The sequence below is a fragment of the Cavia porcellus genome, unplaced genomic scaffold (assembly GCF_034190915.1).
Source record: "Cavia porcellus strain 051 isolate PalLab524CR breed Dunkin Hartley unplaced genomic scaffold, mCavPor4.1 scaffold_4, whole genome shotgun sequence".
In the NCBI taxonomy this organism is placed as follows: Eukaryota; Metazoa; Chordata; class Mammalia; order Rodentia; family Caviidae; genus Cavia; species Cavia porcellus.
The window spans coordinates 115,473,644-115,491,930 of NW_026947487.1; the positions used below are offsets into that span (position 1 = coordinate 115,473,644).

Genomic DNA, 18,287 nt, shown 5'->3' on the forward strand with positions numbered 1-18,287 from the left:
CAGACTCAGTTACTGTGTGTCCTCAATGTGTCAGACATGGCTAGGAGCTTTCTGGTTCGTTGTCATTCAGCAAACAAAGGAACCAAGCTCAGAGAGGTTGAGGGACCTTCCCGTGGCTGCACAGCAGCTAGACTACCTGACTCCAGCAGTCCACACCCCTGGGGCTGCCTGGCCTCCTCCTCCGTCAAACCATGTTTCCCTCCGAGATCAGACTGTCCACGTAGACTCTGAATGGCTTTGTCACTGGATGCCCCATGCTAGCGTGTGTTTGTGTGAGTGGTGGTGGCCCATGGACAGAATGCGTCCTGCCGGCCTCTGTGATGGCGGTGCCCCCTGTTCAGTCTTAGGGTGTAGGCAGGTGCCCAACAGGGCAGTGCCTCCCCTCAGCAGGGGCCAGGGCCTGGTGTTGGAGCTCACCGACCCTCAATTACTGCAGCGCAGGACAGCCCTGCTCGGCACAATGGTGCTGGTTAACGCTGGTTTCAGAGGAAGCGGGCAGGTAGGGGATCGTCTGAAAAGGCCCCCAGCAGGGCAGGAAGGAAGCAAGGCTGACACAGAGCGCTGACCGCAGGGTGCCTTGTGAAACGAGGCAGAATATAAAGAAAATGTCTGTGTGGTGTTTTGCCCATCTGATCCCCAGGCTATGTGGTTGTTGGTTTGTTTTGATCTCTTTGTGATAAGATCTCACTATGTAGATTGGGCTGGGCCTAGACTCACTTTATAGCTCATCCTGGGACCCTCCTGCCTCAGCCTCTCCAGTGCTGGGATTACAGGTGCGCGCCACCTCACACGCCCAGCGTCCAGCGCTGAGTTCTGTTGGCTGAGGTTCAGGACTTGAGAGGACTCCGAATTTTCTGGGGCTGCGAGCTCCCTGGCCACTGAGCACAGCCCTGAGAGTTCTCTCCCCTTACCTCCCCTTCCCAAGTAGATTCTGTGCTGTACATGTTGTGGGGCGGGCAGGTGTGTGTGTGTGTGTGTGTGTGTGTGTGTGTGTGTGTGTGTGCGCGTGCCAGGAGTACTTGTCACTTGCCTGGGGTCCTGGCTGTCCCCTGCCTGTCTTCCTGGCAGCTCTGCTTCTCCTGCCGCAGCTGGCATTGGCCGAGGAGCCGGAGGAGTTGTGGGGTCTGAGTGGGAGGGGGCCAGGTGGGTGGTGGTACAGCCACTCGGAGGCCTCGCCACAGCTCCCAGGGGCGCCTGTTTAGCTGGGGTGGCTGGGCCCCTGGGACCTCATGGGTGTAAACATCTTGGCTGTAGAGGCTCCCTGCTGCTCCCACTTGGCCCTGGAGTCCGCCCTGTGGAGACTGCCCTGCGTGATGGGAGGACCCATGCCGAGTCCTGGGCTGTGCCCTGCGTACAGCCTCGGGGTCACTCTTGGGGGCACCACAGTCGCTCCTGGAAAGGATGGAGGGGTGTGGGTGATTGTACTGTTCTGGCTGCGCTGTGGGCCTCAGTTTCCCAATCTGTAAAGCCTGGGCTGTCACAGCAGCTTGCTTATGGGGTTGCCATGAGGATCCAGGGTCCCGTAGGTCATGAAGCAGGAAGAGGGGAGCCTGGCAGGAGCCAGCACTGGCCACCCCCCTTCCAGCCAGGCTTCGGGGGACCCCGGCTCGTGGAGCACCTGTGTGGAGCAGCACCTTCGGGCCTGCAGGGACGGGCCCGGCCAGGGCCACCATTCTCAGGGCAGGGAGGCCAAGGTCCCTGGAAAGCAAGCCTGGGGCTCTGACACAGGGCAGTCAGGCCTGGCCCTGCCCTTCTCCTGGGCCACCCCAGGCAGGGACCTGGCAGGAACTTCCACCCTGGTCCTGTGCTGTGACCCAGACCCTAGACTGCACCTGGGCTTCCTCCAGCCCAGCCTGAGCCCAGAGTGCCCAGCCCTGGGCAGACAGCAGCATGGTGGCCCAGCCTCAGGCCTCCTGCTCCCAGGCTGCCATCTGCCCTGCTGCTCCGTGGTCACCTGCTTGAAGCCTCGCTGCACAAGGATGGGCTTGTTCGTCCTGCTGTCTCCTTTTACAGATGGGGAAACTGAGCCTGGGAGGCCACACCCCTCTCTCAGGGTGACATAGCTGGCTTTGAGCACAGGCCGTGGGACCCTGAGCACTGGAGGACTGTTTCTCACCCCTCTGGCTGCACAGGCGTGTGTGGCATGTGGGCATTGGTCACATTCCACTGCATGAGAGCTTTCTTCCTCTAAAGCCTGAGGGTGACACTGTGAGGGTTGTGGCTGGTTGCCATGTCCCATCCTGCCTGCCAATACAGGGGGTCACACTATGTCCCCTTCCAGTCCTGCCCTGCTCCCAGGCCCTGGGCCATTGCTGGTGTCTGTGGCTCTTAAAGAGACCACAGACATGGCACACATACCCCACCCCCAAGGCCTGTTGCCTGTGGCAGGCATCACTAATCAATCTACCCACTTCCCTTGACCCAGACTCTCCTTCCTGAGCCCCTGCCTGCTACCACGCTCCTTCTGTGCCTGCTGGCTGTCACTGTGTGGCCTCTGGCTCTCTGGGTTTCTCTGCAGAGATCCCAGACAGACTGCCAGGCCCAGACATCTTCCACATGGGAAGATACTGAGGGCTCTAAGAAGGGGTGGAGGGCAGGGACGGGCCCAGCCACAGTGACAGCCAGGCCCAGGCCCAGCAGGCAGGAGCGCCGTCCAGATTAACTTCTGGCAGCCAGGCAGGGTGACCTGTTAAGAGGGGATCAGAAGGACTTGGAGAGCCCTGGGAAGCGGAGGCTTTCCCACCCGGCAGGAGCTCGGCAGCAGGGAGTGGCTGGGCAGAGTCCCAGAGCACAGGTGCCAGCAGAACCCCAGGATGCTGGTGACCTTTGGGGCCCAGGCCACGGTCCCCTCGGGAAGGCCGTGGTCTCCAGGTCTCTTAGCCACAGCATGGGCTCTCAGCAGGTCACGAGGGACCCCGTAACTAACAACAAGGGGCTCTTCAGGGAATGAGACTAGCAAGTGGCAGAGTCTGGGCGGCCGTAGGGAGCAGAGTCATATTCTCCTGGGCTTTCTTCACAGATAAAAACAGCTCGTAGGCCCCCACGTGACTGTCCCTGGACCCCACAGCCTGGCCAGCCCCTGTGGAGGAGCGGCTGAGCACTCAGAGGGCCTGGTGCAAGGTGGCTTGGCTGGATTTGAACCCCGACTGGTGGCCTCTCAGCCAGCTTGCTGCCCGGCAGGGGTCGTGGCTTGCTGGCCTTTTCCACCGGGAGTCATTTACCCGGAAAGGGTGGGCATCCAGGCCACACACTGTACTTCCCGTTAGATCTCTCTGCAGGACAGACCTGGGTGACGTTTTTAAGTCAGCTTTGCATGGAGGAGCAGACCCCAGGGGTGAGCACACAGTCAGAAGAAGCCTCGCCTAGCATGTTGGGACAGGGGTACGGCCACCCCAGGTGGCCCTAGCTCAGCCCTGCTTTAGGCCTCCCCCACTCTGCCCCTGGCAGCATAGAGTAGCTTTGTGTGCATTTGAACCTTGTCCCAATAGAACTTTCCAGTCTGTGCTCAGTGACCGGCTCCAGAGGCTGGGGATTCATTCACAGCGTGGCAGGGCCTGGACGGCGTCCTGGTCTGCTCTGTGCCCTGTCGTGGTGGGTGTGCCAGCCCGGGGCTCTGATGCATGTGTAGGCTTTCCTCTTTGCTGCAGGAGACCCCATCAGGAGGCCCTGGAGGACAGTTTTCCAGAGTAGGAGAGTGAGGGCAAACCTTTTAGAGACCGAGTATGCAGACTGCAACCCAAACCCACTTGTTTATCACCAAGTGCCAACACTACAGCTAAATCTGAACATGGAGGTTCTCGTTTAGGGGAAAAAAAACCTCATCCGCACGACCACTGAAATTATTACATGGACGCTACTTCTTCTGGGGCCTGTGAGAACCCTAAAGCCAGAGGTTTAAAAATTGTGTTTACTACGGCTTTTTTTAAATATTAAAAAAAGTAAATACTAAAAAAAAAAAATTCCCACCATCTAAAACTTCTGTTAACATTTTTTATGATTATTAAAATTCAAGCTACAACTTAGATAGGACAAAATACCCAGTTTGGCTGTGGAGTGTGAGAAGTGTTCCTTACTGTATTCCCCTGGATTGCTGCCCCCTAAATTTCCTGGCGCCCCAGCAGATGCCCCTGGTGCCCCTTTCTAGTCAGTCTCCCGCCCTGCCTGTCAACATTAATGAACGACACAGAGTGTGCACTTGTTATTGTGGCCAGGGCCTTATGCAGTCATGGAGAAGGCAGCTTTTCAGGGGCTGCTGAATCTGGGTGTGTGATGCTGGGATCCAGGATGTTCCCACTGCTTGGCGTGGCACAGTTGTAGGATCAAAGGTCCACTGACACCTGCCACGCCTGCCTCAGGGTGGGTGGTCTTCCGTCTCCGTGGACTGTCGCCCCTCCACCACGTGCCACCCCGCCTTGGAGCCAGCCGATTATGGACTGAAACCTCCACAATCCGTGAGCTCAATGAACATTTCCTCCCTTAACTTTGGGCATCAGGTATTTTGTCTCAGCAACAAGAAAAGATTGTAAAAACTCTGCAAGGGTCAGCAATGAGAAATCAGTCTCCTCCTCCCTCGGTCCGCTTTCTCCCCGGCAGTCGCCATTAGTGGTCTTTTGGGACCTCTGGGAAAGTGTTTTGAGTGTTTCCTTTTGAAACACCATACAGACTTGTTATCCACACTCTTACAGACGGTGGCTATGTCTCTGCCGATGCATACAGACCCACCTGCTTCCTTTGGGGAGTTTATAGTCGGTGGTCACCCCTTACTTAGCCAGGGAGGATGTGTTCATCATCTGTTCACCTCACCCATAACTGTCACATGGTGTTTTTTCCTGTATGCCTGGCAGTGTGACTGTACAGCCTCAGGATTCATCTTTGCTCTGCCATTTTGTAGCCCTGTGCTTCCTTTAAAGGCATCTTTTTCTTGCCCTCAGAGGCTGTTGTTACGTAAGATAAGGGCTACTTGAGGCTGGGAGTGGTGGTGCACACTTGTATTCCAGCACTCAGGAGGGTGAGGCAGGAGGATTGTTTCAAACTCAAGCCCAGCCCCCAGCTACATAGTTCATGGTCAACCTAAACTATACAGCAGACCCTGTCTCCAGAAACCAAAAAAAGAGAAATAGCTACTTGCATGCAAGGACTTTTGTACGGCCACAGTAGATCTGATCACTGAATGCTACTACTAACGTGCTGGTAGCATATACAGTGTGGATACTTCTTCCTGTAGGCAAGATGCCATGGGCCACTAGAAGATTCACCATGCTACTGAGAACAGTGCTTAAAGTTTGTGCATGATTTACTGCTGGAATTTTCCATTAATATTTCCATACCCCAGGCGACCCTGGGCAATTGAACCATGGGTAAGAGCAGGCTGCCGTGTTCTCTTCAGACAAAATCAAGCTAGATGAGACTTTAGATCTTTCAGTAAAACACTGTTGCCTGTGCTGGGACCCCAGCCTGGGGCTTGGGACCTCCTGTGTGACTGTCTTCTGTAGGCTTCCAGAGCCACAAAGAAGTGGTATTTGTGGGTCTTTTTTTTCCCAACAAGGAAGAGGGGACCAGAATGTTCATGTGTCATCCAGTGCACCCTTTGATGGGCAGGGATGAGTCACAGAGCCTTACAAGGAAGTTTTTCACGTAAACGGTTTGTGGGTGAACCGCCGTCTGGCCTTTCCGGCAGATTTTGTGTTTTTCCCTTTCTCTGTCTGTAGTCGAGTTTTCCAAACATAACCAGAAGGTAGTGTCCTCCGCAGCAGGGCCTCTGTTCTGCAGGAAGGCGTGGTGGGTATTTTGCCATGGGGATCAGGCAGTGGGGTCCAGGGGCTAGGTATCCAGCCAGGGTGGGAGGTGGCCCACTGTTCTGCGGTTGGCCTTGTGGCCTCCCGCTGGCCCATTGACTTGGACACGAGGTGACACAGACTCTGAAAAGAGCAGCACCGTTCCCTGAAGAGGAGTTAGGGCCTCACCTCAGCCGAGGCCATTAGAGATGCCCAGAGGGACAGCAGCTCAGCTCAGCAAGTAAAAAGCTTGGGAGAGGGACTCGTCGGCCAGGAGTAGCCGGTGCCTAAAGCACAAGGCCCTGGTCAGCCTCAGCACACTCTGGGGCCAGCGGGCAGGTCTGCAGAAAGCCCTGAGGTGGGTGCAGACCCTTCTGGGGGCGGAATGCCAGGACTGAGCTACCTGTGACCTTGGGCTAGGACACATGCCAAGGACCTTAAAAAGTACACCCTTAGGAGGAGGTCAGAGGCCACACGACCCTGGGGGAGACGGGCAGGTCCGGGGGCCGTTCGTGGCTGCTGCCTTGGAGGTCCCCTCGTTGTCTGCCGTCTGCAGTGAATTCTTCAGCTGACAGTGGCTTCTTCATGTCCCAGCATCCTGGCTCCTGCAGGCCCAGGAGCTTTTGAACCAACAGCTCCAAGTGGGGTTCACGATCCAGCGTGTTAAAGAGGTGGTCCAGCCACCCCCTCACACCCAACCAGTTTAAGTCATAGATTGTTTTTGTTTTGTGTTTTTGAGACAGGGTCTCGCTCTGCGGTTCAGGCTGGCCTTGAGCTCACTTTGTAGCCCAGGCTGGTCTCGAACTTGCAGGGATCCTCCTGCCTCAGTCCTGCCTCGTCCCCTGAGTGCTGGGATTGCAGGTGTGCACCCAGCTTACTCCTGGGTTTTAAATGAAGCACAGGTGCACATCAGGCTTTGAGAGCCGCTGCAGCAGCTGGAAGGGACGGAGAGCACCAAGAAGTGTGGACCTGGCGCCGCCTCCCCCTTGCCTGTCTCTTGTTTTGTCTGTACTGCGCAGGTTCCCAGGAGGGGCTGTTGCTTTCTCATACATCCAAGCGGATTTCAGACCCAAGGCCTGGCACCTCCAGTAGCCGTCAGGCCTTCTTTCTGGGTCCCTCATGGCCTGAGGCCAAGCACAAGGACCGAATGTGTCCACAGCATCTGGGTTTCTCTGCAGTGTCCCCACTATCTATGTGGGAGGCTTAGAACACACCATGATGAGCGCTAGGACCCCGTGGGCTCCTAGTGGGACTCTCAGAGGGTCCCGTCCTGTCCCCTGTGCATGCCCTGGAAGGAACGCCCCAGGAAGCCCCGTCTCGGCTGCAGACCCCTTCCCGGGAAGGCAGGATGGCGCCTGCGCCTTACCCTGTGTCCACGTCACAACCTGTCGTGAAACGCACGTCAGCGACCACTGCGGTCTGGACGCCTCACAGGACGCTCACACATCAAGGCCTCTGTGGTAGCAGCTGGGACTGGGATGCTGGGACTCGGCCCAAAGGAGGCAGCAAGGAGCAGAGGCTTCCAAACACAGCCGCACCGCCAGAGGCTTTTGATGTGCTATGAGCGAGCGGGAGATAAAGTTCCTAGTAAAATAAACAACAAGGCCCCTGCCGAGTTGCTACTGTCTGGAGCCTGCACAGGGGAAATCCTTATCTGGGACAGAGTTTCCTGTATCAGAGGAAGCAGACCCTCCCCCTACACACACAGACACACAGAGTCCAGTTTCAGGCAGGCACCGAGCCCCGGACCACCTGCCCTCAGCGCAGACCGGAGTGGCCTTGGTGACAGTATTTGCAGGGTGAGCTTGTGGCGTGGGTGGCTATGAATCACATCACGGCGTGTGCTCGGAAGGGGCTGCTTCGAAGGGCTGAGGATTAAGAGGAGGCCCCTAATTTACCGGGTGCAAACAGCACTTTGATCCAGGGCAAGCCTGGTGGGGAGGTGGACCCGGTCTCTGAGGTCAGTTAGCCAAAGCTGGTGGCACTGTCCAGAGTGACCCTGGAGAGGAGGACCCGTGGGCTGAGGTCAGACGGCTGGGGCTGCCGTGGCCTGGGGTTAGGGTTTCTGGTGAGCATCCTGCCTCTGGCACGTTCAAGCAGGGGGACAGAAGGGACCTGGTCTGCAGCAGCTCCTGATGGGCGTTGAGAGTGAAGTCAGAAAGCACAGGTAGTGTATGTGGGTGCAGTGCCACTTTCTAAAAGAGGCGGGGACCCCAAACTCTTCTCTGCTCTTGCATTCGATTGCACCAGGACTGTGGAAGAGAATATGAAGTGACCCAGACCAGGGTTCTGCAAGCCAGCAGCCCCCATGGGTCACACATGCGTAGGAGGCACGAGGAGCCTCAGCCCCGCCCTCTGCCGCAGCACCAGAGAGGTTGCAGTGCGGCCCCGGAAGGCACTTTCTGATTCCCGCGGTGTTAGCCTGGGTCAGGGCGGGTGGGGGGGAAAGGGACGCAGGACAGTGGCCAGGGTGAGGAAGAGCCAGCGTGTACAGTGTGGCCCACGTTTATGTGCAGGCTGTGCTGTGCATGTGTGCACGCGTGTCCAGAAAGGGAACCTGCGAAATGATGTCACAGAATAGAGTGCCTGTGCTTGCTCGATTTCTGTATTTTATTTACTTACTATTTTGGAGACAGGTTCTTCCTGCATAGTCAGGCTGACCTTGAACTTGCCATGTTGCCCAGGTGACCCTGAACTTCTGATCCTCCCGTCTCAGCCTCCTGGAGTGCTGGGATGACAGGATGCACCAGCGCACCGGGCTGCTCCTGGGCGCTTTCTAGTCTTCCCTGACGCTGGTCTCGACAATGCTAATTTTCAAAGAAGCGCGTCATGCTAAAATCAGGTCATCTGCTAGGTGCTCGACACCTCCTGGGCCACTACAAAGCGAGAGATGCGAGGATCTCAGATCCTCCTGGTGGTGTGTCACAGGCTCAGAGCCAGGGTCCTGTGCAGCCTGTGGATTCTACGCTCCCTTTCTGAAGCCCTTTCAGGCTCTTTAATTAAGTTTCCAATTCATGCGGCAACTGGAGCACTACGGATGAAGCCAAGCCCCGGCCTGCATCTTTGCAGCCGTTCTCAAGGGACTCTGTGCGTGTGTGCATGCGTGCGCGTGTGCATGTGCGTGTGCGTGTGCGTGTGTTGCTGAGGAGTGAGCCCAGGGGTGCTGCACCACTGAGCTTTAACTCAAACCTTACTATTTTTTTTAAGACAAGATCTCACCAACTTTCCCAGGTGGGACTTGGGCTTGAGATTCTCCTGATTCAGCCTCCCTTGATGCCGTTTGCTTCCTTTTTAAGGCTGAGTGACACTCTATCATATATGGCACACTTACCCGTCCACCTTGACGGGCTCATGTGGGCACTACTGTCATGGACACGGTGTTCAGATCCAGTGCCCAGAGAGGACCCAAGGCTTATGTTCCACCCTCACGATGGCTGCGGCATCAGCCTGGCATTGGGCTCCACCGTTGTGCCTTGGTTATGCCCCAAGATGGTTCCTGAGGGCCCTGGCAGGTTGCGTGTGGGACGGGCAGCCCCGAGTGGTCCCCGATACAATGCTGGTTGCTGGGGTTGGCAGCCAGGGAAGGCGGTGCCCAGTAGACTCCTGTGCCATGGTCCTCCCCTGCCAAGGCCCCGACAGCCCCCAGCTGACGCTTCTGCGAAATCCTCCTGGAAGTTCTGCCTGCCACCTCCCGGGTCCCCAGGTGGCTTCTCTGACATCACGGTGGATGCAGGCACCAGGGGTGCAGGCGACCAGCCAGGCTCCACCTTTTGTGTGGCATGGGGCCAGAGCTTATGCAGTCGGGTCAGGTCTGGTGGCAGGTGTTAGTGTGATGCCAACTTCTTCTGTCCCCTGGGGGAGCAAAAGGACCAGCACATCGGGTTGCTCCCAAAAAAAGAACACCCAACAGATTTCACCCTGAGGATAAGCTGCGAGCCGGGGCCCTTTCTGGGCCACCGTCCCTCATGAAGTGAGAGGCCGGACGAGTCGGCCCGAGTTGCTGAGCACCAAGGTTTCCTGGGTCCGTCCTTGCCCGCCATTGTGAGAGTTTCCTGTGGCTGCCGCAATGAAGGATCATAAACCAGGGGCTTCAAGCAGCAAACTTGTTCTGTCGGGGGCTGGCGCCAGAAGTCCAAGGTCAGGGGTCAGCAGGGCTGTGCTCCCTCTGGGGCTGCAGGGTGTTCAGTCCTGTGCGCAGGCACAGTGCTGGGGGGCTTTCCTGTCCTGGTGGCCTTTTTAAGAGGATACCCTCCTTTAGATGTAGGGCCCATCCTGACCCAGTGTGGGCCCCTCTTAACAACTGTGAAGACCCAACTTCTAGATGCAGTCACAACCAGGTTCTACCAGTTGGGACTAAGGTGTTTCTGTTGGGAACTCACAGCTTAGCACAACACCAGCCGTGTGACCCTAGACCTTGACAAAGGAGTGGCCTTGTGTTGTTGCCACCGCCTCTGTCCTTGGGACAGGATACGCAGCGGTAGCAGCAAGGCGTGGGGAGGGCCCAGGGTAGTGCAGCCCCCCGGGTGATTGCTACACAGGGGACCAGGGTGGAGGATTTGGTCCAGGGCCCCCCTGCGGCAGAGCCCTTCGAACCTGGCAGCCGTTCCTGCTGGCAAGCAGCTCCTCCCTGTCCGCGCTGCCTTTTACAAACCCCCAGAGCCCCCTCCACACAGCCCGAGTGGCCTCAGTCGCCGTGCAGAGACAGCAGAGGCATCGCCCTGCCCCCAGGAGCTCGCAGCCCAGTGAGCAGAACAGCGAGTACAGTTTTTAATGCGTTCAGGCAGCATCCGTGGGATGATTGGATCTTCCCGAGGTGCAGCAGGCGCGCAGTGCAGGTAGGACGCGGTACCCAGGCGAGAGACCGACACCAAGGCCAGCCCTCTCCCCACCAGCCAGACTCACGGTTACCCAGGCAACCAGCTGAAGCCTGGAGCCAGCACAGCAGCGCACCTCACTGTTCCCCGCTGTTTCCTGGCCAGTGGTCATGGCTGCAGGGAGGCCACCTCTAGTGGACACCTAGAGGGCTGAGTGCCAGGGCCGTGTCTCTCATTCACACAGATTGCCTACCTCCTGGGGAGCCAGTTTCAGGCAGATACCAGCTCCGGCCAGTATGCAGCTGCCCTGGAGGGGCAGGTGGGGAGGGGGTGGGGAGCTCTCTAGCTGGCAGGGAGTGGCAGTGTGGATGAGGTGTGGAAAGCACAGGGTTTATCCTGCTCTGTGGCACAAGGGTCAGGCACTTGGGGCACAAAGCAGGCCCATTTCTCACTGGCTCCACTGGCTGCATGACCACCCCTTGGCCTCCGTTTTCCGATCTGTAAAGTGGTGCTGATTCTACCACACATCTCGAGGATGTGTCAGATGACAGCCGTTGGCACTAGAGTGCTTGGCACAGAGCCTGGCCCTCCAGAGAGGAGAGCGGGGTGCGCTGGTGTCGCTTGCCCCAAGCCGTCCACACTGCAGTTGTGCCTCGCTGAGTGGGCGGCTGTCACTGCCTTACTGAGTAGTGTTGGGAGACTGTTCTGTGCCTTGCTCCCCAGCCAGGTGGGGCTGGGCTGTGTCCTCCACTTTCCGTCGTCCATGCAGTGGCTGTTCCTATGCCGGCCCTGAACACACAGGTCCCTGCCGGGAGACCATTGGCTAATTCATGTGCCAATCAGTGAGACCAGCAGGCACAGTGCAGTGACTCTGTGGCTGAATCTGAGTCCCCTGAGTGACCCACCAAACTGCGCTGCCCTGTGGCAGAACTCACTCCATCAGGGCACAGTGATGGTGCAGAGCAGGATGGTGGGCAGCCACGGTTGGCACAGTCAGTGCCCAATGCGCGGGGCAGTGAGTTCACTGTACCGCATACACCGGTGGCCGGAAGAAGCCAAGCCCCCGTGCGCGTAGCCCCTGTGCGCGTTACATCGGACCTCTCAGTCTCTCACAGAGTGTCACTCAGCTGCCCAAATGAATGAAGTCCTAGTGTGAAATGCATTGTGGGTGAATCCGATGGCCAGGCACCAGCCAGTGGGAAGAGGCTGGGCGTGAAAGGCCATGCCCTTTGTAGATCAGGATGGCCAGGTCTAAAGCAAAAAAACAATACGCATTTATAGTATTTCTTTAACACAGATTGAAGGGTTTCGCTTGATGGTGAGTGTCATCTAGTTATTGAAAACCCACCAGGCACTTCCCAGAGCCCTCCTGCTGCACTGTGCTGGGCCTCGGGTCTCTCTGGGCACCAGCAGCCTCCTCCTCCAGGAAGCTGCAGCCAGGGTCCCCAGGGCCACTGCATGACGTAGATTGAGCTGGGCAGCAGGTGTCAGGAAAAAAGACCAGCCAGCAGCTTGCTGCCTGGGGTCTCTGCTCAGAGTTCTCTCAGGGAGGTTAGGGGGAGCTGACTTGGGTTGATGCTGAAGAGCTGGGTGTCATAGCTGACATCAAGATGAAGTCCATGCTCTGAAAGGATTTGATACCGCTGCCTGGCCAGGGGTGGCAATCCACCCGAGCACACCAGCGCGTGGCCACAGTGCGCCTTGACTCGGGGAAGCCAGGGACCTTTGCCCAGCACTCAGGCTTTCTGAACCCACAGGGCTCAGCTGTAGGCACCACCTTGGTAGAGCTCAGAGAAGTCAAGTGACTCCTGGCAAAGTGGTGGCTTGGAAAAGGAAGGGGACAGGTAGTGGCCATCTCCTGATGCTGGGGACAGAGCCCGCTGCCCACAGATGGACCTCTGGGGCATGGCAACAGAGGGGACCCCAAGAAGTCAGGCCCACACTGCCCAGGAGAGCTTTGTGCAGTGGTGACAGCATTCAATCTCTGCATTGTCCTGGAACGGCCGCCAGCTACCGCAGCGTGTGACCGAGGCACTAGGTTTTCCCCTGGGTTTCGTTCTAATGAAGTTCTGTGTAAGCAGTCACGTCGGGCCAGGAGCGCTCCGACTGGACAGCCCCGTGCCAGGGCCCGCACTGGAAAGATGCTGGCAGAGCCAGTGGGCAGCCGCCCGGGCCCATTTGTCTCTGCGCGGTCCTCCTCCCTCTGCAGCTCCACTGAGCTGGCACGGCTTCTCCCTTCCTGCCAGGTGGCGGGGAGCGTGCGTGCTCCTGTGTGTGAGTGTGTGTGGTCCTCCGAGCTGCGGCAGGCAGCCCGAGGAGAGGCGAGCTGACGGTACACTCAGAGCCACGCCTCTTCTGGCCAAGGGCACATTCCCGGTGACAGCTCGTGACCTGCGGCACGGCGGCACAGGCTCGGTGTTCTCAGGCCTGACAGCCCAGTGTCTGTGCCTGTTTCTGCTGTGGGAGCAGTTACCAGAGAGATGGCGGGTGTCACCCAGGTAACGTGCCTTCCCTGACACACGGAGGACGAGGACAGCCACGGAGTGACTGGCTGTGCCGGATGGAAGCTGGAGACTCTGCTGCTGGCTGTGTTTGCGGCTGGCTGAGACGTGGATGCTGGGCGTCCTCCTGAGTCCTGCCCGCCCTGGACACTCACTGCCCGGCCTCAGTAGGTGGGAATCATTAGAGCTGCTGCTCAGCCAGGAACTGGGCTTGTTGTGTACGTAAGGTTTCAGAGATGGTCACAGCAAGCCTTTGGCAGCTGTTGTTTTTTCCTGCTTTGTAGATGGAGAACCTAAAATACAAGTAACTGACTGTGGGTTCCGTGAACACAGGGCTGTCTGCTTTGCTTGTGCTGAGGATCCTGAATACCTTCACGGAGCTTGGCAGGCGGTGGTGGAGGGTTTCAAGTATTCTTTGTTGGATGATCGGATAGATAGATGGGTGGGTGGGTGGATGAGTGGATGGATGGATGAATGAGTGGTGGATGGATGGTGGGTGGATGAAGCAGAGCTTAGAATTGGGCTAAAGTCTGCTATCGCCGTACCTACACTCTTAAACACAAAGCCATCCAACCATTGTCTTCGTACGGTGCACTCTTAAGCTAAGGTAGCTTATGTGAGTTACAACGTACACGCCATAAAATCCACCCATTGTAAAACCAGCCACGTGCGGGGACTGGTTCATCTTCCTCTCTGCGTTTGACTCTCCCAGATGGTTTATATGAAGTGTCAGGTGTACGGTAGGTACCGTGCCTCTTGGGCCTGGCTTCTCTCCCTTTGCATAGCGAATGTGCCGTTCCGCAGGTTCACTGCCTTGTGCGCTGGAGTCTGTGGCTGCCCTCTTCCCCACGGCTGATCCATTCATTCGTCCACAGAGCTGGAGCTGTTTTGTGGACAGGCGTGTGGGTGTCTTTGTGCGGAGCGTGTTTTTCTTTCCCTTGGGCAGATTTCTCAGCACAGAACTGTCGGGCCTGTGAAAAGTGTGTGTTTAACATCCTAAGCGACTGTCAAAGCTGTCCTGATGGCCGCGGCAGCCGCCGTCCACCGCGCTGCAAAGAGTCCCAGTCCCTGTTTCCCCACACTCTTCCTACACTTGGTGGTGTTTGGTTTTTGCCCCGAGCCATCCTAGTGGGTGTGAAATGCTTGGTTTCTCTTCATGGGAGCTTCCCCGCTTCCTGGGGGGCCAGTGACGTCCCTGTCTTTTGACCTCCTGGGCTGGGATTTGATGCTGCGAGCCAGGACTCAGCAAACCTTGTCTGTAAAGGGCTGGATAGCAAATATTTGGGGCTTCACGGGCTGCATTTAATTTCTGTTGCATAATCTGTATCAATTTTTTTCCCCTTCAGTGTTGTTAAAAACACCAAAGACCGTTTCTGGTTTCCTGGTATAATCCCAGGCGGGACGGCCAGGTTTGATCACCATAGGTAACCTGCACCCCACTTTTAATTCAGCTCCCTTCTACATAGTACCACCCATGGGTCCGTCCTCCAGTGGTTCCAGGGCTCCTGACCACGCTGGACAAACCGCTAGGCCACCCATCCCCTGGCAGAGAGGGCTCCGCGGGGTTGAGGATCCCAGAGGCGGCTTCCTCCCTGCCCCATCATGATTCATCCATTGCCTGGTGAGCTCATCAGTGCTCCGCGGATGACACGCGCCACTCTGTCACCAGGGAGTGGCTGGCCTCATCGCCCTGGACAGCCCTTCTGGAAGAGCAGCCCCCTTCCCACACTGCAAGCCGGTCACCCGCCGGCCGCCACTGCTCCCAGGCCCTCCTCGATGCCCCCATCAGTGTCTCCTGGAGACCCCAACCTGCCCCCACCTGGCCCCTGCACCCTGGCCAGTGTGATGGAAAGAGCGAGAGCTTTGGAGTTGGCCAGCGCTGGCTTTGACTCCTGTCTTGTCTCCCTCTGGCCACTGGCCTCAGGGAAGTCACCAGCCCTCCAGGGGCACAGAGGATGTGGACAGACCCTCCCAGCACCACCTGCAGGGTACAGAACTGGCCCTGGGACACTCAGACTGGGCCCTAATGTGCAGACTTGTACCCCTGGACCTCTGTGGCCTGGGTCCTGGCAGCCGGAAGTGTGGGGGGAGAGGAAAGGGAGTGGGGCGAATGCTCCTGTCCCCCGCTCCTTGGTGGTCAACTCCAAAGCTGAGCTGCCCACCTCTAAGAGTCCCCAGCAGGACCTCGCACCCGCAGCCCGTGGAAGGTGACAGCCCCAGCTCAGTGGCGCCTGTTCATTGACTGTCTTTCTCCCCGGTGTTTTCTACAGTCACTTCCCAAATCCTAACCCACTGGCGCCTTGTGCTTTGTCTTAGGGTCTGCTTCTGGGTACCCCATCCCCAACTCGCAGGGTCACACGGGACAGCTGCTGTCCCAGCCCTGCACCTGGCCTGGCATGCGGTACGCACTCATGAAACGCTCGCCCTGGGTACCGCCCTGGCGCCCACCTCTGAAGCAGCCCCTGCTTGCTCTTGGCGCCAGGGAGGGGCTGTCAGTGGCACCCAAGCCAGGTCACCAAGGACAAGTACAGGTCACCGAAGTCACATGGGCACCAGCATTGCCGGTCGGTGCCTCTGTGTTGCCGTAGGGTCTGTGGGGCACGGGGGGCATTCTCATGGCCCCTGGCCCCGCCGGCTGGCTGCACCGTGCAGGGTTTAAATGAGGATTGGCAGGAACGGCGCTCACCAAATATTAACAACTGTTTCTGAGCTGTGGGACTTCGGAGGCCTTTTTTAATTTACCGTCTTCTTTTGTGCTCTGCAGTATGAATTTTTCATAATGAACATGCACTGTCTTCACACACACACCAAAAAAACCACCCAAAGTCATTATTCTCTGCAGAGTAACTAACCTGCAGCCGATCCACAGAGCAGCCCTGAGCACTCAAACTGCGCTCAGCCTGGAGTCGGCTGTGGGAAGGCACAGCTGGGATCACTGGTTTTCTTCAGGGCCAGGGAAGGGACGGCATTTCTAGGATCACTTCACGGTCATTTCAAAATCCAGCAGTTCTCTGGGTGCAGGAGTGGCCGGTCCTGGCTCCGAGAGGTGTCACGCTGTTCAATCGGGACACTTTGTGTTTCCCGGCATGCCGAGGTACGGCTCCCACAGCCCCTGCTGTGCACCGAGCTGGGTGGTGTAGCCCCAGGGATGGCCCGTGCTCTGGCTGGTCACAGCCCAGTGAAGGCACCTTGGATCGGGTGCCTGTGTCATGTTTAGCAGTGGAGCTCAGCAAAAACTTATCGCGGCCATCAAGGCCACTGGCACCACGTTTACCAGGCACAAAGCACTCGCCCAGTGGAACATGTGGTACGCTCCTAGTGGTCCCTCAGGGTCCCCAAATCTGTGTGTGTGGTCCCCTGCTTGATCGCCCTCATCTGATGCAAATTGCCGTGGCTTCTGGAGGAGTAAGACGGGGAAAGGCAAAGGTCAGCAAGGAAGAGGAAGCGGAGAAGGGAAGCTGTAAGAAAGAGCCAAAGCCCCTGGGTGTGGCCTGTGTGGCCATTAGTAGGGAAGAGGCCCAGAAAGGACACACGACACGTTTGCATCGCCCTGGGTGACAGCCTCACGACCTCCACGTTTCCCATTGGAACCAATGGAGACCCAGGGTGCAGTGTGTCCACGCGTCCTCCTTGAGGGGCTGGGCTCTGGACGGGTGCTGCAGGGAAGGGCAGCGAGAGGGCTTTTCCTGCCTCTTTTACGGAATAGGGACCCAGGCCCCAGCAGGTGAAATACTGAGTCCAGAGTGGACCTCCTTGCCAAGTGTGGTAGCTCGTGCCTTTACTCCCAGCCCTTGCAAGGCTGAGGCAGGAGAATCACCAAGAGTTGGAAGCCACTCTGGGCCACCTAATAAGACTTGTCTCAAAAAAACCAAAATAAATACCCAAATAAGCACAGTCCCCCTCCCGTTCGAACCGCCACGGTGCCTTACTAAATGATCATCCACTTTGCTATTAGGGTGGGGCCCCCCATCCTTCCTTCTTAGCTCCAGGTCCCAAAACCACCTTATGATTCTTAACTCTGAAACAAAGGGCTGAGGGGCCCGCTGGCCTACGCCCTCTGCGGGAGCACAGGCGGACAGCCTATTCTTCACTCTTCCCTCGCTTGGACTCTGGCTCCGATACCGGGGCTGTGTCACCCCAGCTGGTGCTGGTGCTGTGATGCCAAAATTAGGCATTTCCCTGAGGAGCAGGGGTGCTTCATGAAGGCGCTCATCCAGCGGGAGGCGCAGCAGGGCAGGCAGGGGGCGGCCGCAAGACCAGAGGGAGCCAGCCAGCACTTGGCTCTGACCTCGGCCTCCGACTGCCTCTTTCCATGATGTCACACAGGCGGGACCGGCTCTGCCTCAAACCCGAGGCGCGGCCACCCAGCCTAAACTCGGCCCAGCAGAGGCAGCAGCGCCCAGTGCAGGTGAGGCATCCTCCTCCGGGCAGGGGATGCTGGGGCAGCCTGGCGATGCCGAGATGGTGCGGCTCTGCCCTGCCCAGCCAGTGATGGGCTCCTGGCCCCCATCCACGCTCTGTCATAGACCCTGCTATGAGAGGTCCCGGGACCTCTCAGCATCACAGGGCAGCACCTCTAGTTATCGCTCTACTTGGGGGCAGCTTTGGCAGACGTTGTGATGTGAAGGAGAAATCACCCCGTTTCCTTCCTGAGTTCCCGGGACCAGTGTGGGAAACAGCTCTTGGGGAGCCGGGAGCCAGGAGCCTGGTGTCTGCAGAGGCACCCGGCAACCTCCCTGCTGACACACTCCTTCCTTTACGGGTCGGGTTCCTCCCGGGGTGAGGCACCGTCCAGGTTGACAGCTTCTTGGGGCCTTTTCACCACGGCCTCACTCAGCTGCATCGTCCGAGCCCTTCAGATCAGTGACATGTTTGTGTCTGTTTCTCTCTTCCTTCCAGAAAAAGATTTACAAGTACAAGAAAGTCCTGAGTAACCCAAGCCGCTGGGAAGTGGTCTTGAAAGAGATCCGGACGCTGGTGGACATGGCCCTCACCTCCCCGCTGCAGGATGACTCCATCAACCAAGCCCCCCTGGAAATCGTCTCCAAACTGCTCTCCGAGGTGAGGCACCCCTCCATGCCCCGGCCTGGCTCGGTGCCTTCTCCCCTGTACGGGGTGGTCTTCACCTGCCAGGCAGGGGATGTTCTATCCCCGTCTCATCCCCACGGGGAGGGGGGCATAAGCCAGCAAAGGCCCAC

General features: G+C 57.8%; 1 protein-coding gene across 1 annotated transcript in view; it reads left to right on the forward strand.

Moving 5' to 3' along the window:
- Window positions 1–18,287, forward strand: part of Cmip (c-Maf inducing protein) — a 161,936-nt gene that overhangs the window by 103,066 nt on the left and 40,583 nt on the right. The window contains exon 4 of the mRNA XM_063247706.1: window positions 17,989–18,150. Coding sequence (XP_063103776.1) covers window positions 17,989–18,150 — 162 coding nt within the window. The remainder of the gene's footprint in view (window positions 1–17,988; window positions 18,151–18,287) is intronic.